Raw genomic sequence first — 22,863 nt, forward strand, 5'->3', positions numbered from 1 at the left:
CACATTGACGTTAGACTTGGAATGTTTAATTATATGACAACATTGAAGAAAAATATGACTTTGACCCAGAATAATCCAGAGATGTGGTATGCTGTGAGTGTGTGTCAGGTGTGCCTTTGGAAATTATCCAATTTAGGTCTCAAAATTCAGTATTTGTGACAAATAATTGTAGTCTTTGTTGATCAATTTATGCCCGTGAAATGCTGACACACAGATATAGTTTTCTAATAGACTGGTGTTTCATCGCCTTTATTGCGCCAACTAGTCACTTACTGTAAAAAAAAAAAAGAAAAAAAACACAGACAAAACATTGATTTATCCGGTATACTAAATTCAGAATCCTCTCTCAGTTGACTCCCAAACTGACAAGATAGACACAAAATATTCATTCCTAAATCGAGTGGAAGACAATCGAACTGTTGTGCCTGTCACTACGAATTGCTGGCAAACGTATTATCGATGAACAATGATAAATTATTTGAAGTGAAAAAGACTTTGATTTTACAACTCGTCCTCCGTTATTTCTGCTCGCTTTGCTTATCTTGTGTTGGGAGGCCTTTCGTTGTGTCCAAATGTGATTCTTCTAGAGCAAAACACCGTGGAAGAAGTGCCACATACTCCATCCTGCGAGGATCCTCAACTTTGCTGTCAAAAATACTCATAATAATATAAAGATCCATTTTCTTTTCAAAGAGTTCCTCCTGGGATTTCCAGCATCTTCATGACAACCTGGGGGGTCTACGGTCTCTGAGCCAGTCGACTCTTGCCTTCCTCTCGCTCGGCCAGCTTGATGTGAGTGTACGACAAGATTCCCAGCAGCGTACAGAGGATCCCCAAAGCCTGAAGGCGACATGGAACCGCAGATATTCACATACAGCAGCATGGATATTAGTTGCCCTGTAACTCAAATCAACTTTCCCCATTGATATGAATGGAAATTCCATCAATCTGTTCCACCCCCACCCAAAAACACCCATCAATTTTTGTAACCTTTTTTCTAAATAGCACTGTATGGTCATAAAACAAAGCAAAATTATTTCTAAAGCGCATTTCATGCGCAAGCTAATATTGTGCCCTATTAAAATAAAGTAGTAACATAAAATGCAATCATTTTCTCTTGGCTGAACTGATTTTTTTTTTGCCTATTTAACCACATTTTCACCACTTTTTCATGAACAACAGTCTTTGGGTTTGAAATAATTCTTGGCTCTTAGCTTTTTTCGACTACTTCTGCTTCAGTTTAGTGCATATCGTAGAAGCACTACACTTGTACTGCTCTGCCAAGTCGACTCAATGTACAGCTTACTCGTGTTTTTCTATGATTTCAAGCTTTAATTTGATGGAGGTCATCTGCTGCTCCTTCTCAGCATCACTTTTGTGGGACTCGTGGTTAGAAAAAAAGACATTTCTTAAAATACCAGCAGAAATAAATTTTATAAAACAGTTCCCTCAACACTTGTTAAGAGTACTTTCTAGTTTTGGGGAGCTTCAGTTCCACAAAAGCCGTTTTGAGGTTTCAGGCTGGGGGAGCACTTTGAAAGCCTCCTGGAGGGAAGTCTTGTTTGAAGACATTTCTGTTGTCCCAAAGCTCAAAGCGGTGTGACATCACAAATATTATGACACCCTCCATTTCCAGTGCAAGTCTGGAAAAATAGCGCTGAGAAATTACTCTGGCAGCGCCTCAGCTGTCGGAGGAGCTTTGTGACATCACCGCACTGCCGCTGTCGAGTACATTTTTTATTCTTGGGGGCACACCGAATAACCACAACACGGAATTCTGTCGTCACACGCGGAGCACGAAGACAATGAATGGGAAAGTAGCGGGGCGACAGCGTTGTGAAAATGGATGAACTCAGAAAAAAAAAAATTATACTAATTGACCAAGAGACATCACATGACTGGATCACTCCTAAGTGGAGCTGTCACTGTGTGGCACAAAACATATTTCAGAGTAAGGCAGAAGTCTCACCTGGTTGAGTGACAGCGGATCCTGGAAGAGCACGTAGCCTCCCACCAGGGTGATGCAGAATTTGAAGTGGCCGAACATGTTGTAGCTGCAAACTTTGGAGTCAGGGCAAACTCGGAAAGTCAACACGATTCCAAAACCCTCGCCAGAAAAATTACAACAACAAAATCAATTGGAGAAGGAGGTTCGCTGCACTTATCCTCAATTTTTGAATTTGAAATTCTGAGTTTGAATTTGAATGCCAGCGTTTTTGTTTTTTTTAACTACAGTAGGTGAATTAGCCAATGCCAAACCCCAAATACACGAGTGCCACAAAAAAAAAAAAAAACAATAACAAATTGGCAATTCTTACTGTTTGTAACTCAACAGTTCTTATTCATTAGGAAATGAAGTGGCACTATCTTAGTTGTAAGTATTATACATATTTTCCCAATTCAACAAAAGTTCTTTGTAATATCTCTGTAGCAAATACGTACTCTAACCTCTCGCTTGCCACCCATTGTAGAAAGCATGTAGTGTCGCAAAATGGACATTTTTCATTTTCACGTATAAACAGACAGCAGACTGGAAATGGGGTACCCCCCGCCCGACTTAAGGATACGTCACAGCCGACGTGTTTCCAATGATCCAGTAGATGGACAAGTTGACCAGGAAGGCCACCACCCCGGAGAGAAACACGGTCACCTGGAAAACGAGACGACGGCGTCAACCTCGAGAGCAAAGCCCCGACGTTCGCCACGAAAATGCCGCCGACGTGCGTTGGAGCCGACCAGAGCGGGAAGAGACCACGGTCCGAATATTCCTCCGTCTCCCGTGAGCGGCTCAAAGAAGGGAATGACGGCCAGCAGGAAGCCTGACGACAGGGGGGCCTGATAGTACAGAAGCTGCATGGAGTTGACTTGGAGCTCGTGTTGTTTTGCTCCGACCCACTGAAACGCACACACAGGTGAGCGCTTGTTATTTCCCCCCCCCCCAAAAAAAAAATAAATAAACAAAACATTTCAAAAAGTAAAACATTCACGTTTCAATCCAAATTGTGAAATCAATATAAAAATAAAAGAATTTTAAAAAATGAAATACACTTGCTGAGGTGCTAGGGTTAGCCTAGCACTTAAGTAGAAAAGATAGTTGTAAAAAAACAAAAAAAAAAAAACAAAACTTAAGTAGAAGTACTGGTTCCACTCAACTAAAAGTTAAAAAAAAAAGACTAAAATGTAATTAAGTACAAAAGCAGAAATAAATATTTTACCATGAATAAAATACTAGACCCAATTTGATTTTTGGCACAACAAAAAAGTATGATTTTTTTTTTCAACTTCGGAAGCTGGTGTCTTTTTTAAGCAAACCATTTGCGACAAATTATCTGTAAAGCTGACAAGATCAAACAATTCTCTGAAATAAGCAATGGAAGGCAAGTATCTTCCGTCTCTGAATCTGTTTCGGTCTTTTTTTTTTTTAATGTCATGTCATGTACAGAGATTGAAAAAAGGAACGAGCCTATTTTGACAACGTAAGAAGTGAAAAGTACACATGCCCGTTTTCAAATATAGGATTAAAAAGTTGCTGGAAAAATGAATCGTCAAGTCCAGTGAGACACTTTGTGTACTTTGCCACTTGCCACCGCTGCTCATTTGAGAAAAGCAGAATCGGGAGTTTTGCTCGCTCACCACTTGGTAGAGCGACGTCACCACAACACCCAACGTTGCGAAAAGCGTTCCCAGCACGTTGAAGCGCATGTCGTAGTACGAGTTCAGTATCACGCCCAAAGTGATCGGCACCTGCGCAAATTCAAACATAGAACAAGACAGCTGATATTGAGCAAGATTTACATTTTGACTGACGTGTACCCCAACAATTTTTTTTTCCCCCCATTCCCATCCATCGCTCGGTCGATTCTTTGCTTTGTGTCGCAGGAGAAAATAGGAATGTATTCATTGTTTTGCGCTGTCACCCTAAAAGATGGGGCACAATGTGTGTGTGCACATATTGTGATTTCTGCCAAGAGGTGCACGAGCCACAGTGGACTGGTACAAAAAAAAAAAAAAAAAAAACAGTACAACAGTACCTTGGCGTCCAAAAAAAATGCTCCATTTCTTGACTTTCTTTGCTGTGTGATATTTACAAAATGTGTATAGTGCAAATGTGGTAACATTTTAGCACTGGTGTCGAGGTACTTTATGCAACGATTCTACCAAACTTTAACTTTTAGGATCATGTTTACACTATGCACTGATCATATTGAAATGTGATGCTAAAAAAAAAAAAAAAAAAAAAAAAAAAACATTACAAAGACTTGGGGAGGGTTTATTTTTTTGAGGTGAGTAGGGGGGCGGAAATCGATTCATGACATTTCCACTCATGCCAGTGAATAAGTAAGTCAAGGTGATAGGTCAGAGTGGCAGCTCAACGAAAGGTCCAAAAATAAAACTCACCAGCGTGAGTTTCATCTTGGTGGAGAAGGTCTTCTTGTAGTAGAGCGTCTGGATGAGGATGATGACGGGCGTGGTCATGGCCTTGGCCAGCTGGTACGTGCCGATGGAGTTGTTCTGCAGCGACAGGTTGGTGAAGGCCACGAAGCCGCAGAAGCTCAACGCCAGCCACGCGATCCTGCGCAGCGGCAGGCTCTTTGGCGAGAACACGTCCATCTTTTGGCACACGTACAGCCCCAGCCAGGTCATCGCGAAGTGGACCAGGGTGAGCGTCATGTTGGGGAAGCCGTAGTGCACGTAGATCCACTTGTTGATGAACACGATGCAGATGGAGGAGAGCAGGTTGGCCAGCAGGCCGGCCGCGATACGCCCGTTGCCCGAGAGGTTGAACGGCAGCTTCTCGGCCGCCATGATGCGCTCGAGGTTTTCTCAACAACACGTTCAAACTGCACGGGTCCATCCGGTGGGTGGGAGAACAAAAAAAAAAACAACAACAACAACAAACAGAACAAGATTCAAATTTGCACTCACAGGACTTGTGTAAACGTGGCGTGGTGGAGGAACGTGTGTGACGGAGGTCAAGTCACTGCCAGTATTTAAAAATGTACAAAAGACTCAACACATAATATTGAAAGCCTTGTCAGTTTTTAAAAGAAGTGTGAAGGAAAAACTGAAAATCTGTGATTGTTGTTTTGCATTTTAGTCAGTGATCAGTCCAGAATTAAAGGGAATAACTCGAGTTTGCAAATACTCCATGCCCATAACAGAAATATGGACTTGTGAAAAGTCTAAATGGAGCTCCAGTTATTCCAAAAAAAACTCTTGAGCAACCTGTAAAATTGCTTTTTGTCTGCCTCCCTGTTCATTACCAATTTACATCTCGGATAAAAATTGGGGATTTTGCATTGGCAGGCAATGAAGTGGCCTCAAGTGTTTATCAGTGACCTCGAATTCAAACGCTGATCGGTTGAGAAGTGGACAAGGAAGACGGAATTCTGCCACGCAGCCAGAAAAAGTTTTTTTTTTTTTGTTTGTTTTTTTTAATACCTGAGGTCTTCATCTTTTCCATGAGCTGCTGTCCCATTGACTATCCCCGGGTCGGGCAAAACGTGGTGAAAGTTACAGGTCTTTTCCCGTGATGCTCAAATCGGAAAGCCCCGAACCAGCTCCACGGCGTTTGGGATTTTTGGGGGGGAACTTTGAACGCCGCGTAGCTCGACCCCCGAACTTGAAGACTTCGGCCCTCAGGGTCCGGATTTCAAACTCTGGAAGAAAGACTGCTCTGTATTCCATTTCCGGGTTCTTCTTCTTCTCTCGGTGGTTGATGGCGGTTGGCAAATAACGGTTTACGTCCACTGCCGCTATCGAGTCGTTTGGAGTGTGGCGTGCAATTAAAAATTCAAACATAGTAAATGAACTGGACCTATATAACTGAAAGTGAAATAATAACCATGTCTGTTGCCTTAAAAACTCCAGATATTTTACTAATTATTTGTCTGCTCTATTCTCTTGTAAGAAATAAAGACATTTTCTTGTCTTCCGTCTCATCCCTTGATTTTTTTTTCTGAATTCTGCAGAAGTGTCGTCCTTTCCTCTGACTTCCCATAGTTTGAAACTATTTTGTCATTATTTTGTGTTAATGAAACGTTTCCGTTTGTTGCCTTACTTCTTCTTTAACATAAAATATCTGCGTTTCAACCACAGCGACACCAACAGGCGTGAGCGCACACGCCAGCAAAAGTCCACCAATTTATCAATTTTTCTACCCACTTATCCTCACAGGAATCGCGTGAGTCTGTCCCTGCTAACTTCATGCGAAAGGCGGACGACACCCAGAACTGGTCGCCAGTCAGTCGCAGGGCACATATCGACACCACCAAAGTAGTCAAATCGAACGACTTAACAAATACAACTAATAAAATAAAGCCTCCAAATGAGTTTTTATTCATTTTAATCTTGTAGAACGATTACGAAGAAAACATGCAAGATGGAATGTATTTTTACATGAATTTCCAAACGTTATAACACATTCGTGATGCTTCTCTTAAAGGAAGTGCGTTACCTTAGTCTTCCCACGAAGAAGACGAAGCGAGTTGAACCTCGTGAAGCGGGAAGTGGCAACTTGCTAAAATGGACTGGTACGAACATTTTCACCTTTTAAACCTCACACAGTTACGTCTTTTAAGATTTCGTCAACCGTGTTGAGAGAGCATCGGTGTGTTCTTCAGGCTTTTGAAGCGTCCACAAGTTATTTGAATACGCTACCAGATGCTAACCGTGCTAACGCCGTTCCCGTTCACAATGCTCGGAGATGCTAACAGGCTAATACCCTATTTACAACAGTGGTTAACTTGTATACAGCGTCATTAAGAATGATCAACCTCAATAAAAAAAGAAATAAGATCGGAATAGGATAGTTACCTCTGTATATCTTTTTGTCGTTGTCGTTCTTATAGGTTGTCCCGTGTCAACAAATGACGGTTCAAATATCATTCTTCAATTCATAAGACTATCAACAAAAAGCATCAGTAGTACTTCCATCAATGAATAAATGGTAGATGATTGCCGTCAATTTTGGGACACCCTGTACATTGTACCTGAGAATTGTTTTGATATATTTGTGGGTGAAAGTGATTTCGTCTCAAAAATGGTCCTGACTGTTTTGGTGTTTACGTGCTATTTAGGGGTCAAAGTGAGCTCCTGTCTCCTGTGGTCCGAGATGACGTGGTGTCAGTCGCTGCGTGTCGAAGGAGTCGAAAAGTGTCGTGTATCCTGGAAAATTCTTGTGCGTGCGTGTGTGAGCGAGTGACATTGATGATGCCTGACTCCATTTGGCTTTGTCACACTGGTTTTTTTATTTTCCTGAGCACCGCTAATCTCAGTCCACTCATCTGGCAACACCAGTCCCATCGTTGCCACGGTAACGCCGGCCCGCTCCGGGCTGAGGAACACGCCCGCGTCACTCTTCAGACAAGCCGGTAGGGCTAACGCACGGGAATTTCTAGGGTTGGAAACTTTCCATAAATTCCTAAAATGAATATTTTTATACTTTTGCTCGTTTCCCAAAATTCATCTCCCGGACTTCCCTTTTTTCAGAAATTGATTGGAAATGTTCCCCAAGCCTCATTTCCGGTTTAATTTCAAATCCTCTCCCTCCAGTGACTCCCAGGGTTCCAGACGTATCTGCCATTTTTACTCCCGCGGGCCGAACCTCGAACTCCACGCACACTCCAAGAAACTCATTCGGCAGTCTGGTGAGAAAACAAAACAAAATCACCTCTGAAGATGATTAACCATTTAGATGACTCACAAATTGCTGAATATGACCAAGAACCTTGTTGCTGTGTGTAGAATTTGGATGACAGTAGATGGAGTAACAGCATATACCAGTCGCCTAGTTTGGAGAACAGCACCTTCTTTACGGAGGACGTCACCTTCCTCAGGTCAGCCCTGCTAAAGGACGACGACCCCGGAGAGGCCGGTGAGTGAAACCGACACGCCATGTCGCTCGTCACACCGCTGTTTCCATTTTAATGCTTTGGTTCTGGTCTTTGCAGCGGCCACCGGTCTTTTCCCAGAGTTCCTCGCCTCGTTTTTGAAACACTCCTCGTCTGCCGTCTTTGAGCTTCTGGAGGATTACCAGACCCTCTGCCAGGACAAGGTCACTAAGCAACAATGGGAGTCACGTGACCTGACTTGCCTTTTTTGATTTTTTTTTTTTTTTTTTTTTTCTGCTGGCTCAGCGTGATAGCTCAAATGGGGTCAAAGGTCACTAGTAGTTCCGTTGGATGGGTGAAACTGAGTAGCAAAATGGAACCCTTGGTGGAAGTCACAATAATAGTATCATAAAAATAAAAAGTAGCCAGTGGAATGTAGCTCAATCCAATGAAGTAAAACTACCGTTTATTCTCAACCAAACTACTCAAGTAAAAGTAAAGAGTATGTGCCATTAAAACTACTGTGTACATTTTATGGAAAAGATTACTCAAGTGAATGTCATTTGGAAAATGTAACACGTTACCACCCACGTCTGTTTGTGACGTTGATCCAAGTTGGACTTTTTTGAAATTTAGTGGCAATTTTTGCCACTCAGGACTTGCTGGAAGGAATAAAAAATGAGGCTGATGTGTGGCTCGTAGAAACGGACCTGAGTCCACGTCTTGCTTTCGGTGTTTCAGGTGGAAGCGCTCCAGCCGCTGGTGCTGCGGGCGGGTCCGAACAGTAAGACGGCAGGCGTGCGGTGGCTCCTGCAGCAGGAGACAAACTCCTGGCGGCTCGTCTCCTCACTCTACAGGTGGACAGACCGCCGCTTCCCGCCTCGCGCGGGACTCGATGCGACCACCTCGTCCCTGTCTCTTTTTTTTTTTTAGGGATCGCGTCCAACTGGCCCTGGAAGACGAAATGATTGTCGACGCTGCTGTGAGTGACTGCGGACGTGAAACATATTGTCACGGCAACATGCTCACTTGATGTTAGGCTTGCCACTGGGTGGAAAATTTCCACGGGAATTTCTTTTAGGTGGGTTCAAATGGTTGAATTCTGTGCACAGATTCCCAGCGAAAGCGAGAAGATGGTGGTGAAGCAGCTTTTCCAGCACGACGCCGTCGTACGTCAAAGTCAGGTGACAAACGCTTTTGAGCCAGTGTTGTCGTTTACGTGCGTCGCTCACGGCAACCTCCCTCCTCACCGCCAGCTGGTCGTGGATTGGCTGGAGAGCATCGCCAAGGATCAGATGGGAGACTTTTCAGACAACATTGAATATTATGCTAAAAATGTCTGCTGGTGAGTTCCAGCCTGTTTACTTTTTTTTTTTTTTTTTTCTACCTTGATATGGAAAAAATAAACTACACACAAAATATACAATATAAACTTATTCAAAATCACTTTTTAAATGATTGCTTTGTAGTAGAAAAAAAGCCTACATCAGCATACGTCCACTAGCTCAATGCTAAGTGAACGTCACAGAGGGGATGACAGAAATTGGCATTGTGATATTTTGAAAATTTTAAACTGCTTCTTGAACACACAGGGAGCAGCAATAAAGTGTGTGTTTATGTGTGTTAGGGAGAATACGCTGCACTCACTGAAGCTGAGAAGCAAGAGCACCAACGTCTTCACCGTCCCTCTGGTCACTGAGCTGGTGAGGCCCGTTGCCTTCACGACGCCGGCGCCGACCCCGACCCCAGGTCGGTGACATCTTCGCGTTTGCGTTCAGGACCCGGACGCACCCCTCCGCCAGCAGCGCCCCCTTGTGGACCTGGACCGGGAAGACGACGTCCGCCTGCTGAAGAACCTGTTCACGCTCATCCGGGCCGGCATGACCGAGGAGGTATTTAAAGGGAGAGCGCGAACAACAAAATTGATTGATTTTAAAATGTGCGAGTTCCCGTTACCTGTGACACAGATGTTTTTTTTTTGTTGTTGTTTTTTTTACCTAGTCCATCGGTTCATGTAAAACAATCTTCTTTAAAAATAATAATGAAAGCTCTCATGTTGTTCTTTTTCCACGTGCGAAGGCTCAGAGGCTGTGCACGCGCTGCGGTCAGGCCTGGAGAGCAGCCACCCTGGAAGGCTGGAAGCTCTATCATGACCCCAACATCAACTCAGGTCCTTTTTCCCCCCTTCCACAAAACAAAAGAGCTCACAGGGTCACGTCCTTGAGCTTTCTTTAGTACGTTTGTCTCCTCTCTGCAGGTAGCGTGGAGCTGCAGCCGGTTGAAGGAAATCCTCAACGAGGCATCTGGAAGGCCTGCACCTGGAGGATGGCCGAGGAGGTCCGCACACCGCCGAGAAGTTCCAAGAACTCTCAAAAGTGTACTAAAGTGTGTGTTCTTTAGGAGCAGATCAACAGATATGAGCGGGCCATCTATGCTAGCCTAAGTGGAAATCTGAAACCAGTAAGATGCGCCAATCGAACATTTCTAATTTTCAAGAATGTGCTAACATGCTAAGCTAATTGTCTGTCTCTGTGTGTGTTAGGTTTTGGCTGTGTGTGAGTCGTGGGAGGACTGCGTGTGGGCGTACTTCCGGGTGATGGTGGACACGCTGGTGGAAAAACATCTGATGTCGTTGGGTATGGCCCACGAGGAAGTGGAGATGCTGCCGCGGGAATACCTGGAAGCCAAGTACGATATATACACACACACACACAAAGACAAAGCTCGTCAACTGAAGCAAGTCCCTCCCTTTTGTGGCCTCAGCTGGACGATGGAAAAGGTGTTTGAGGAGCTCCAAGCGTCAGAGTCAAAGGTGAGTCACGAACTGAATGGGACTGGTCGTTCTGAACGCTGAAATCACATCATCGATGCGTGCAGAGGGTGCTTGAGGAGACGCAAGAACACTATCATGTCATTCAGAAGTTTATCATCCTGGGAGACCTGGACGGTAAGATTCACCCCCCACCCGTGAGCCTTCGGAGGACCTCGCGTAACTGGCAAGATGTGTCTTGCAGGTCTTCTGGAGGAATTTGGGGATTGGCTGACAGCGTCCAAGGCGCTTCCGTCGCACCTGCTGCGCTTTATGAGTCACCTGCTGCTGTTCTTCCGCTCCCTGGGTTTGACCCTGAAGGTAAGCAAGCGGAATCCTCGAGATGACATCTGCAGGGTGTGATGTTTAACTTACATTATCTTTCTTTATCAAAACATAAGGTTTTCTATGTGGTGGGGGGTGATGCCATGTGTAATCTTTAACATGTCGGCGCTGAAGGAGGACGTGTGCGTGGACGTGCTGAAGGCGTACGTGACCCTGCTCATCCGCGACCAGCGCACGGACCTGGTGGCGAGCTACGTCAGCCAGCTGCCGGCCGACCTGGCCACGGCTCAGTACGCCGCCTTCCTGGAGACCGTCAGCCAGCCGGAGCTGCGTCCCCTCTGCTTGCAGCTCGCCACGGAGGCCGGTAAGAGAGGAAGCTGGCGGCGGAGGGCGACGGCCACATTCAGCGTCATTTTGTTTGCGTAGGTTTGGATGTGGCTGCCGTCACCAAACTGGTGGTGGAGACGGTGGGAGACAGAGAAGACGCCGACTTCACGCACCACAGGCAGACTTTGGAAATCGGAACCACAAAGGTCGCGTTTGATGCTGAAAGCCGGCGAGCGGTGATCTCCGTTGTTTGGCTGACCGGAGCTGTGTTGCGCTCGTACAGGACGACCAGAAGAAGATCGACGTGATCGACTGGCTTTTGTTTGACCCCGCCCACCGGGCTGAAGCCCTGAAGCAGTCCAACGCAATCATGAGAAGATTTCTGGGTAAGGAAAAAAGGATTAAAATGAGTAAAATAGTTGTTTCCGAAATTAAATACACTACTGTGTGTGCGAAGTGTAATTCATAGCCAAAAACCGACTTTTTACGCGCATCGCCATCAACCTTTTTTTCCCCCAATCCAACCACCGATACGAGATCAGTTTAAAACTGGTAACCATTTAACATTTTCAGTGGACTTCGTAACAGATGCGGATAACTGAATTATTAACATTTCATTTATATTGAACATTTGAAGAGCTTCAGTGTCGAAAACTTGGCTGTTTTTGTCGACATCATCATTCCAATTTATAAACCCGAGAACTTCGCACATGTTATTAGATTTTTAGCACAAAAAAAAAAAAAAAAAATACTCCAATGTTTCAAAACTGAAAGCTGTCCAAATATACTTCAAGACACTGAAAGAAAGTCAAGCATGGGAGTTTGTGTTATTTATAATCTTCATGCATTTCTTCCGTCTGTCCCCATCGCAGCTCTGGAGAAACACGACGCGGCCAAGGCGGTCTTCTCGAAAGTTCCCGAGGATTCCATGCGAGAAATCTACTGCCAGACGTCGCCTCTACCCGCCGAAGATAACAACGCAATAAGAGAGCATCTGTGCATCAGAGCCTACCTGGTCGGTGTCCGCCGTGATGCAAGACTTATACTTTCTGGAGTAATATTTAGTCCTTGCTCTGTCGCACGCACCACAGTTCTCCAGATACGCGGCAAAGTTTGTCACACTCAGTTGAAGTTTCCTGCTTGGGGCGATACAAAAGAGAATCAAACCCATTGAAAACACCAAAATGTTCAGCCAAACTTTGTGCATTCCCTTACAAATGAAAATTAACATTGAAGTTTCATATATTCTGTAATTGAACACAATGCATGCAGACAGAGCTACGTCCAGAAATTCATACAGACCCTAGTTATTGTTGAAGAGGAAATGTTCTTCCAGGAAGCCCACGAAGCCTTCACGGACTGGTTCAGCCACAGCAGTTCCGCCCCCAAGAAGCCAACGCCTGCACCGGAAGTGAAATTCACGGAGCAAGTAGCCAATGAGATGAGAGAGAAAGAGTACCAGGTATGCACACCAGAGGAAATGATGTTTTTGAGAGGTACGATGTATTAAAAATGCACTTACGACATCAGGCCGCACTGTCCGCCTGGTCGGCCCGCTTGGACGTCCTGACCGAAGACGTGAAGGAAAGAATTTACAACGTGCTGCTGTTTGTGGACGGCGGGTGGATGGTGGACAACGTGCAGGTCGGCAAACGGCTTCCCCTCCGTGTTAGCCGGCCGGAAGGATATTTGACGCTCTGCTGAACGCTTTTGTCAGGATTCCGAACAGGATGCGGCGCGCAGCCACCAAATGTTGGTGCTACGCTCGCTGTGTCTGCCCCGCCTCAGCTTCCTGCTGCTTAGCGTGCTGCAGAGCTCCTCCAGACACCAGGAGGCGCTACGGCTCGCCGACATCATCTCCGCCGACCATCACGGCCTCTACAAGGTGACCCCGCTGTGACTCTCTTCGCCATTTTGCGTCTTATTTAGGGCTAACGATTGCTTTGCGCCTCTTCAGGTGTTTTCTAAAGACGAGCTGAGACGATTTCTTCAGAAGTTGAGGGAGTCGTCCCTGTCGCTATTGGACCAAGGACTCGACCCGCTCGGCTACGAGTTACAGCCGTGAGGGCCCTTGGATTGTTTTGTTTGTTCATATTTTCTGAATAAAAAAAAATCTGTTTTGCAACAATTTATTTTTTTTAATGGAACAATTGCCACTACAGCCAAAAAGGTTGTTGTTTGTTCAATAGAATGAGAGCATTTGATAATGAACTGGTTCACTGCAGTTGGAATGTTTTTTTTTTTTTTTTTTTTTTAAATAATGTCTGACGACTCCGTGTAAAATGTAACTATAGGAGATGAAGGTGAGCCTGAGAATTTACTGCGCTTTTTGTTTTTGCTTGAAATTAAAACAAAAGTAATTGAAAGTTTAACATTTCAGTTCTGTCGAATTTTTGGAAAGCTTTATTTACTGTAGATTAACTTTAGGGAGCTGTTGATTTTGTTTAATTTTTCATTTAACTTGATGAAGTAGGCTGCTGAGCCTGGGAGTGCCCTGCACATTTTGTTGAATCCTTATATATGTCATGAGAGAGAAATGTTAATTATTACGTGGGTAAATCAAGGTAAGAAAAAATAAACCGCCGGTGTTGTAGCTCACTCCAGGACATTCAACTAAGAGGCCATCTGGGAAATAAGACTAGAAATCCCCATTTGTCCTGTTTTTCCATGCCCAGTTACAGTTCACGGAGCCCGTAGAAATAATAGGTAACGGGAAAATCAGCTTTTGTGTCTGGGGAAACAGTTCAGATGCTTTCCACAACCTAAAAACTGCTGAAGTCACCATTTTGGTGCAATGTCAGTGTTTGAGCGGCAGGAGCGCTGTCACGTGGACAAGAGGTAAACGAGTACTTCCGAGTGGAAGTTCCAACAGTCGAAGAGTTCACGAACGTCTTCGAGCGAAAATATTAACTTTCAAATAAAGTGCTGTATAAAGCAAAAACTGGATTAAGGTCGGACGAAACGGGTATGTGAATATGCACAAAGTATTTGAAATTATCCCAAAGAGTTCTAAAAACCCGAGTGAACGACGCTATTTAACGTTTGTTAGCCGTGTGCTAGTAGGCCGCGGAGCCTGGAGTTTCCTGACTGAGCAGACGGAGACGGGGTGTTTGTTTATTGGGCGTTTGTTTCAACTAACATTTGCATGCGACGGGTATAAAACTGGTGTCATATAAAAGTATTTCCAGGTTTTTGTGCAAGTATTCGATATTGTGATAACGTGCTGTAGAATTAGCTTTGCCTTTCATATGTCAGCATCTGCCACAGTGGAGAGCATTATCTACCATTTTTTTTTTTTTTAAGAGGATTATCAAAAATGCTTTTAAATTCAACAATGAATTGTGTCAACGTCACAATAAGAAAAAAATGCGAATGGTTGAAGCGAAACTTGCATTTGCACGTGCCCGGGGCAAGTCCGGGCATATTTCTTACTACGCGGGTGACGTCATCGTCTACGCACCACTACTTTATATGCGAGTGTTCCCAAAATGCAAAATCTTTTGATTTTGATGGAGCAGCGGGAATACATAAATGTTAAATGGGGGCTTCTCAATCAGGGGAGAGGTACATTATTGTCCCCCTTGGCCACATTAGGTAGGTATGTTACATTAGATTTCAAACTCATGGGATTGAAAAAGAAAAAAAAAATTTAAAATATTAAATGATCTCAATAGCTCAAATAAACGTTATGACAATTTTAATATTGGGAATATGGGCTAATTGTCGTATTTGTAAAAAAAAAATAGATAAAAAGTTGTGACCTTCGCAGTGAAGTGGAATCTTCAAAAATGTCAACTTTTTTTTTTTGGTCAACAAATTTTCATGAAATTTCAGTGATGACCGCTTGCCTGAAGCGTCACCATTTGCACTTATTTTCATTATAATTGCATACAACGCAACAAATCCGGTAATTTTACCCATTTTGCGAGCGGGAAAAGAAACAGTGCGAGGGGTTATCACCTTCAGATTTCACCTATGCATCGATAAGTACACATAAAGCATAGATGAAGTAATTTTGAACCGTTTTTGATTAAGTTTTTAAACTGAAAAAAAAAAGAATAAAATGTGCTGCTCCAACTTCTGAAGCGATTTTGAAAATTCAAAATGGAGGTTGCATTTTTGCCTCCAATTGTTGTCGGATTATATGTTGAATTCTTTTTTTTTTTTTTGTCTCTCAAAACGATGTTATGTGATCGGCTTATTTTACGGCAGCAGGAATCCTTTCAAAGCGTTTTTATATTAAGTTTTAAGGAGTTGAAATGTGTGCAAAGCGTGCGGGGCTGATTCAAAATATTTCTAGAAGTTTTCGGGTGGGGGGGGGGGTGCTTATTTACGAAAGGAGTTGGGCCCTGGTTTGCATGGTTACGAGTCAGCGTTGAGTAATTTTGGACTAGTCCAGGCATGTCTCGGAGCGGATAAGTGAGTCAAATGTTTGTGTGCGTCATGTAATCAGTCTCGTGCCGCTGCAACAGCTTCCACAACCCCGTCACCCCCCCCCCCCCCCCCCCAAACACGCGTACAGTGGACTCACCCGAGCTCCATCCAGTCTAGTCCCGACATGTCCCGGCGGCTCTATAAGAGCGGCGGCCGCAGGTGCCCCCACTTTCCGCTGACGGCACACGACGGTAAGCCCTTCGACAGTTGCCCGCTCGGGAGCCTTTTCTCGGGATGCTTCGCGGAAACTTATTTCGGAATAAAAAAATAAAAATTGTAAATTCTGCAGTGTTCGTTTTTTTTTTTTTTTTGAGGGAAAGTGTACTTTAAAAGTTATATCATTATGATATTGAAGTCGAATAACGCAAGAAAGCTCTTACCACAAGTGAATCAAAAATATGCTTGTTATTCGCTTAATTTTATGTATTTAATTCTGGGAGGGGAGAAAAAAACCTGTCTTTTGGATTTTAAAAAAAAAGTATATTTGTTAAAAAAAATATTTTGTTCATGCTGTGATATCAAATTTCTGTGGCGATTCATCTGCGTTGGTGCACGGGACTTTGCAAAAGTTAAATCCAAACAAGATATGAAAGGTGGCGTTGCTTTCACGGGCGTGGGTGCCACTTGGGGATTAAAGTCTCGGGATTGTTTCAACTTTTTGTTGACTTTGTCGATGTTTTGATGCTTTCCGTAAAACGACGAAGATGCGATTGATGGGCTGCTCGCTCTCGAATTTTGCCGGCGGAAGCTCTCGGCAGCCTTTCGCGGTTTGGTCTCAATTTTGTTTGGTGTTGTTTGTGTGCAGATGGTCTTCACGTCAACCGACAAACAACATGAACATTTCCGATTACGACAAAGTGGTGAGTGCTTCGAGAATTTTCGTATTGCACGAAATCTCGCTCGGGACATTTCTGGAGAAATGGAAAGACACCAAAAAAAAAAAAAGAGATTGCTGTAATGCTCTTGAATTAGATATGAAATTTGGATTCCACGCAGTGTGCATTTTGTTTCTTTGTACTCGTGACGTGTCCTCTAGTTATTTTCAAGTTACTGTAAAATACTTTTTTCCTTATTTTTTTTAAGCCGCCCGTTCAATTGCACATTTGCCCTTTGAGCTGCTCTTTACATTTTTCACAACTGAACTACTTTTTCCAAATTCCCCCACGAGATCCATTTTCTTTGCCGCTTATCCTCACGGGGGGTCGCCTATCCCAGCTGTCAACTGGCGGGCGGGGTATACCCCGAACCTGGTCGCCAGCCAATCGCAGGCCACATGGAGACAAACAGCCGCACTCACTCCGACAATCACACCGGAGTGCCCGGAGAAAACCCACCCATGTGGAAACTCCACACGGGTCGGTCCGGGGTTGAACCCGGGACCTTTACCCACTGAATCACCGTGCCGCCCCGCGATTCTCAAATCATTTTTTTCAAATTTACTTCCTCCTCTCACATCTTCTTCAAACATGGCAAAATGGAAACTCATCGCGTCCCCCGAATTGGCAAATTTTCTTTGTAAAACCCAAAGGAAAAGTTGCTTCCCACCTTGACGTCCAGATTGAAACCCTTCCAGCCTCGCATTGGACATCGGAACGCCGAAGTTTTTTCGCTGTCAGTTGGCACTGGAGGACTTTGCGAACTCACCCGGTGGCTTTGCTTTGCGTCGAGGTGCGGCCCAAGGCGGAGTTGGCCACTTTGCTGCAGCTGGTTGGAGCCACCAAAGACGTCCTCACCTTGAGGGAGGTACGAAGTCACCGGCTCGGCCCGACCGAGGTAACGACAAAGCCTGCCGCCGGTTGGTAACCGCTGTGGCGCGTTCAGGTGATGTCGTACCTGGGCCAGTACATCAACCACAAGCAGTTGTACGACAAGACCCACAACCACATCGTGCACTGCGACCAAGACGAGCTGGGCCGCATCCTGGGAGTCAACAGCTTCTCCGTCAAGCAGCCTCAGTAAGATGCGGACGACAACGGCGACCATTTTGAAGCTCACCTTTGAAAAGCCGTTTTTTCTTTTTGGGGTGGGGGCGCAGGATGCTGTTTGCGATGCTTGCCAAGAATTTGGTGGGAGTGAGGAGCGAAGGTGGGACATCGTTTCTGCATTGGAACTTGAATGATATTGACGGTCCCGGTGCTAACGCGCGCTTGTGTGCTTCAGAATCGACGGGGAGCTTCGGCGAAGATGCCGGCGGCAGCGGCCAGTCGCAGGAACCTGCGCAGGTCGGACAGCGATCGGGGGCGGAGGGGGTCCGAAAATGGACCGTCAAATGATACATTGTAGAAGCTAACCCACAAAAGAGAAATGGGACTATTTCCACGAGCGCCGCATTTTACGTTGTCCCATCAGGAAGCGGCAGCGGGAAGAGGCTCTTCGCCTCCCGACGTACAGCGGCGGCGCCGGAGGCGTACGAGGAGCTCCAGGAGCAACGACGCCGGTGAGGCGGCGGACCTCGGGAAACGGCTCTCGACGCTTCCTGTCGCCTCATGACACCCCCCGTGCCGCCCTCCCCAGGTTCCTCCCGCACTTTAAGGGTGGACAACATCGACGACTGGTCCGAAGTGGATGAGATCGGCGCCAAAAGGAGCTGCTTGGACAGCTACTCGTTCACGTTTGATGACAGCCTGTCCTGGTGTGTGATTGGTGGACTGGGAAGCGGGCGGGACAGACACAGCAGCCAATCGTCAGAGACCCAAAGCAACGTGAGCTCCGGACGTCGCCTGTGGGGTTTTTGCCACCGTACCGAACGTTTTGACTTTGCGCCTCCGTAGTCCGCCGCTCCGGATGCGGCGCCCGACGCGGCGGCTGCCGCTCCCGACCCGGACAGCGACAACTTCAGTGTGGAATTTGAGATCGAGTCCGACGACTCCGACGAGTACAGCGAAGACGACGACGATGACGACGACGACGACGACTCTCTTGCTGACGATCAGGCAGGACGATCTGTGCATATGTTCATTTGCTGCCGGAATGAATCGATTTAAAAATATATATATATATATATATATAAAATATTTTTTCCGTTTGTTTCGTGGCCGCAGGCAGTGTACGAGGTCACCATATACGATGACGACGAGGAGTCGTACGATGAGGACACAGAGATCATCGAAGCCGTAAGTACCCGACCGCCGGCGCGCCGCAGTCACGGGACGAGGTCGTAACGACGACTCCGTTTTGGCCGTCAGGACTTCTGGCGCTGCGACAAGTGCAACGAGTACAACCCGCCTCTGCCGAGGAACTGCCTGCGCTGCTGGAATGAGCGGCCGGATTGGCTGCGCGACACCTCCTCGGTCACCCAGTCCGGCGACCGATCGGCGTGCGCCGAAGCGCCAGGTCAGTTCGTCGACTTCGCTGAGAGAAAATCCACAACAGGAACATTAATGATTTTTTTTTTTTTTTTTTTTTTAAAACGTGGACAACTGTAAATGGTCCAAGCCGTTCTTGAGGCCGACAGTAGACGTGACACGTCAAGATCGTGATTTTGGGGGCTGATCAAGTTTCAAAATAATTGATCTTATGACACGATGAAGCAATGCGTCTAAATAGCCTGTTCATATACTTGTCGTTAATCATTCAAAACATGTATTTACAATAAATAATGCATCTTTGTTCATATTTTTGCTCCAGCAATGCACAGTGACTGACTTCGATTTAATGTTAGAAAGTACACGCAGCAGTTAATGCATCAACTTTTTGGGACACACGTTTGTCGGTGTGCTGTGAGATTTTTGCCTGAGCGCCATAAAGATTGCACATCACTGCTCGAGTATTCTAATAATTCAGGTGAAATCAACATCACGACAAGACGGAAATAATGGGGGCTCGGCTACATAATGTCTGCGCTGCTTGTGAGGCGTGACGTAGCAAACATTTGCTCCTGACCACCGACGTAGGTTTTCCCACATTTTCCGTTTATAGTCCAGTCGACCCGATCCACTTGTCATCGCCACGGTAACGAGCGTATCCAGCTCGTGTTTTGGGATGCGGTGGTATCGGAATGCAAGATTTCAGAGGGGAGCGGAGAAGGGAAACCGGGTTCCTTCTTGTAAAGTAACGTTCAAAACATTCTTTACAGTTGTGTCCCGAATGAAGCGACTTCCCTTTATTTAGCTGTTCTCAATGAAATGAAATGGGGGGAAAAAATGACCGACGTGGTCTTTTCTCACCTGCGTGGCATCCCCGTTTGTGTCCTGAAAGGATCCACCTGCGAGGACGGCGTCGACGTCCCGGACGGCAAGACCGCCGGCGCTCCGTCCCGCCGCCCCCCCACCAAAGACGCGCTGCCCGACTCGTGCCTGGACCCGTGCATCATCTGCCAGTCCCGGCCCAAGAACGGCTGCATCGTCCACGGCAAGACGGGCCACCTGATGTCGTGCTACGTTTGCGCCCGCAAGCTGAAGAAGCACAACAAGAAGTGCCCCGTTTGCCGGATGCCCATCCAGGCCGTCATCCTCACTTACCTCAGTTAAGATGTCCGACGAGGCCGTTTTGCCCGTCCCGGTCGTCTCCACTCCGCCCTTCTCACGGGGAGAATGTTGCAGACTTTTGATCCGTTCAAGTGCAATCATAGAGTCAAGCAAATTTTACGGTTATTGTTGCTGCGACTTTGCCCAGCAGGGGTCACTACAGTGAAAATGGACCCCCGCCCCCCCCCCCCCCTCAAATGTTGTGCCAAAAGTTGAGCACCGGCTCTAAATATTTAATTTATTTCAGCACATGTACACTTTCTTGTTAATAAGATTATTGAAAAGCTTTTTCTGTTTGAGATTTTTGACATGCTGAAGTTAATAAAAGGGTTTTTGCTCACGTTTTTTTGATATTTCAAGTTTGTAACGTGCACTTTACAACACGTTACGTTAAAATGATCAAATATATGATATGCATGCGCTCTCTCTAGCGATTATGCAAAGAATCACTGGCTTAAATGTTTCTAAACATTTTGTATTTCACACTCTGGTGCAATGTATTTGCATGAATGGTAATCTTTTGCTTTCAGGATTTATGTGCAATATATTTGAATCTTTGGAGTACTTTTCCCTCCTACGAAATCAGTCTTCGATCGGCATCCCGTCGCAGTGGTGTCCAATATTAAATATGCTTAAGACTCCCAACATCTCCCTCCTGCTTGATGAAAACCTGAGACTACAACTGACAGTTATTAAAAGTTGTGCATGTATTTCAGAATTATTAGGAACTTAAATGACGGAATGACACACGTTAAACGTGGAATTTTTTTTTTTTTTTTTTACTTGGGGGGGGGGGGGTGTCACTTAATGGTCCCAAGAGGATTCCAGTTTAACCTCGTCTGTCACCCTCTCCCTTATCCCTGCAAACAGGCAGGGGCTCAGATCTGATCCCTGAGGCGGCCCCACCTCCAACACGTCCTGCACTTTTCCACGAGTGCAGTACCAAAGTTCCTCTCTGGGTGCCGCGTCTTAGTCAGCTTTGTTGAGCTCCACAATGACACGTTGCAGCATCTTCTGACCTTCGCCGTACTTTCCATCAACATCCTCAAGGGAAGTGACGCACTTCTTGGCGTGAAAGCATCCTGTCGCTCGCCGACACTTCTGATCTAAATCGAGCCCATAACTTGATGGGATCGTTCCTCACGGCTCCGCACGTCACCTTTGATTTTAAAGTGGCCACCGGCGCCCTTTCCCTCCATTCTTCAGGAATCTTCTCACTTAACTGGGATTCTGTTGAACAAGCCGCTCCAAAACTCTTCTGGATGCTTCCCTACTTCCACACGAATGTCACCAGTGACCAACTGCGTCTCCATTTTGCATCCTTTCATGACTTCCTTCCCTCTTTCGCCAACTCCTCAACGTCTTCTTTCCTTCCGTCTGGCACCAGTCGGCGCAATTCCATCTCGATCCTTCCCATTTCTCTCCCTCTGTCTTTTCTCGTGTCCAACCTGCTCTACTACATGTCCTCGCATGACACTTGTCGGGCCTTCACCGCTCCAACCTTTTCCCTGTGCCGCAATCTTTAGATCGGTGATTTCCAACCTTTATGGAGCCAAGGCACACCAACGAAAGTAAATGTCACCAAAAATGGATCAATTAATTACTGTAGCTACTTCCTGCCATCTAATAGAAGATGATTTTTTTTTGTTGTTGTTGTTCTGTCATTAATAGATGAATAAAGAGACATTATTTCTTGGAATACATTTTTTTTTTAGCAATTACATAAAACTGCTTTAGACGAACGCTCATATTTGTTTGGAATAGTTTTACGCCGGATGCCTTTCGTGACGCAACCCTCTGCATTAATCCGGGCTCGAGACCCGTGAGGCAACACTGCTGTCTTTTCGTAAACCCCCTCAAGAGGCGGAATAAATCCCGAAGCAAAATTAAAGCAAGCAAACAAATTAGCGGTGTTTGATCAACACGTCAGCAGATTCCAGATGCCGCAATTAAGTCTTGCTTGGTGCTCAAATGAGACAGAAAAGATTTTTTCCTCACCGCCTGCCTTGTTGCCGACGACGACGACGACGACAGGGGCCGATGAACCTCCTCGACGTTTGCTGAGGACTCCCGGGAGGAGAGAAAGCCAGAGCGAGCGTTTCCGCAGGAACCGGATCTTTCCACTGGAATCGCGGGAGAGACGGCCACACTCAAGGCCGTAGAAACATCTTTGACTTTATTGGCAATTTTTAGGATCTTGGCCATTTAGTCCCGCCGTTTGCGCTCCTGGAAGTGCCTCTCGTGTCCATTTGCTCCTTCACGACACTTTTATTACCTAAAACGGTCGTCGGGCGTCGCAGACGATGCGGCTCCGGACATGATGTGGAGGGAAAACAGAAATTGTAGCCATGGAGCACGTGTTATGTGCGCACAAAATACAAAATTGTGGCCACATATTGTGCGAAACAATCTACTGATTTGTGGGAGGGGGGACTACATATAACATGCAAAATACCAATTTGAGACATTGAAATAAGGATAAGACAAAATACTAAATCCTATATTCTGTCCAACATTTCTAAAAATGTGTGTTAAGGACTATTACAGCCATGAAACAATCATTCATTGCCACAAAATCCTAATTTTAGTGGCGTTAAACGCTTTGGACGTCCGAGGACGTAAATGAAGCGCACCTTCACCTGAAAAAAAAAAAAAAACGCACAGGGGGGGGGGGAGGGAAAAAAAAAAATCGCTGAGCTCAGCATTTCTG

General features: G+C 45.6%; 3 protein-coding genes and 2 long non-coding RNA genes across 10 annotated transcripts; 2 read left to right on the plus strand and 3 right to left on the minus strand.

Moving 5' to 3' along the window:
* Positions 1-233: 233 nt before the first annotated feature.
* slc35e3 (solute carrier family 35 member E3) lies at positions 234-6,035 on the minus strand. Its single transcript, XM_061806096.1, has 7 exons — positions 5,443-6,035; positions 4,399-4,841; positions 3,634-3,744; positions 2,737-2,895; positions 2,568-2,650; positions 1,970-2,054; positions 234-840 (listed from the first exon to the last, which is right to left on the minus strand). Exons 2-7 carry the CDS (start codon positions 4,804-4,806, stop codon positions 739-741), a joined length of 948 nt encoding a protein of 315 aa, XP_061662080.1. The 5' UTR covers positions 4,807-4,841; positions 5,443-6,035; the 3' UTR covers positions 234-738.
* Positions 6,036-6,445: 410 nt separating this feature from the next.
* Positions 6,446-13,381, plus strand: nup107 (nucleoporin 107). 2 transcript variants are annotated; one of them, XM_061807999.1, is made up of 28 exons: positions 6,453-6,533; positions 6,852-6,949; positions 7,080-7,162; positions 7,278-7,373; positions 7,555-7,649; positions 7,747-7,876; positions 7,953-8,056; positions 8,574-8,689; positions 8,766-8,814; positions 8,945-9,016; positions 9,089-9,177; positions 9,460-9,535; positions 9,611-9,724; positions 9,912-10,002; positions 10,090-10,169; positions 10,233-10,292; positions 10,375-10,520; positions 10,596-10,644; positions 10,710-10,779; positions 10,847-10,962; positions 11,101-11,290; positions 11,353-11,459; positions 11,537-11,639; positions 12,126-12,268; positions 12,590-12,715; positions 12,784-12,897; positions 12,971-13,138; positions 13,211-13,381. In XM_061807999.1, the coding sequence occupies exons 2-28, from the start codon at positions 6,939-6,941 to the stop codon at positions 13,316-13,318; spliced, it is 2,706 nt and encodes a 901-aa protein (XP_061663983.1). In that variant the 5' UTR covers positions 6,453-6,533; positions 6,852-6,938; the 3' UTR covers positions 13,319-13,381. The 2 variants fall into 2 exon arrangements, with proteins under 2 accessions (XP_061663984.1, XP_061663983.1); XM_061808000.1 differs by lacking the exon at positions 6,852-6,949 and having other exon boundaries at positions 6,446-6,533.
* On the minus strand, positions 8,644-9,619 carry LOC133493989 (uncharacterized). The gene is made up of 3 exons (XR_009793233.1): positions 9,480-9,619; positions 8,862-9,103; positions 8,644-8,784 (listed from the first exon to the last, which is right to left on the minus strand). It is a non-coding gene; the product is annotated as an uncharacterized LOC133493989 (long non-coding RNA).
* Positions 11,164-12,915, minus strand: LOC133493988 (uncharacterized). The gene is made up of 5 exons (XR_009793232.1): positions 12,776-12,915; positions 12,556-12,653; positions 12,266-12,389; positions 11,427-11,635; positions 11,164-11,303 (listed from the first exon to the last, which is right to left on the minus strand). It is a non-coding gene; the product is annotated as an uncharacterized LOC133493988 (long non-coding RNA).
* Positions 13,382-14,029: 648 nt separating the features above from the next.
* mdm2 (MDM2 proto-oncogene) lies at positions 14,030-20,346 on the plus strand. Of its 5 annotated transcripts, none has more exons than XM_061808002.1 (12): positions 14,030-14,091; positions 16,493-16,547; positions 17,356-17,430; positions 17,509-17,642; positions 17,693-17,772; positions 17,848-17,909; positions 18,037-18,124; positions 18,202-18,389; positions 18,459-18,620; positions 18,729-18,800; positions 18,873-19,020; positions 19,885-20,346. In XM_061808002.1, the coding sequence occupies exons 1-12, from the start codon at positions 14,048-14,050 to the stop codon at positions 20,154-20,156; spliced, it is 1,380 nt and encodes a 459-aa protein (XP_061663986.1). In that variant the 5' UTR covers positions 14,030-14,047; the 3' UTR covers positions 20,157-20,346. The 5 variants fall into 5 exon arrangements, with proteins under 5 accessions (XP_061663986.1, XP_061663988.1, XP_061663985.1 ...); XM_061808004.1 differs by having other exon boundaries at positions 14,081-14,218; positions 19,885-20,343; XM_061808001.1 differs by lacking the exon at positions 14,030-14,091 and adding an exon at positions 14,283-14,847.
* Positions 20,347-22,863: the final 2,517 nt, after the last annotated feature.

The sequence above is a fragment of the Syngnathoides biaculeatus genome, chromosome 20, assembly GCF_019802595.1.
Source record: "Syngnathoides biaculeatus isolate LvHL_M chromosome 20, ASM1980259v1, whole genome shotgun sequence".
In the NCBI taxonomy this organism is placed as follows: Eukaryota; Metazoa; Chordata; class Actinopteri; order Syngnathiformes; family Syngnathidae; genus Syngnathoides; species Syngnathoides biaculeatus.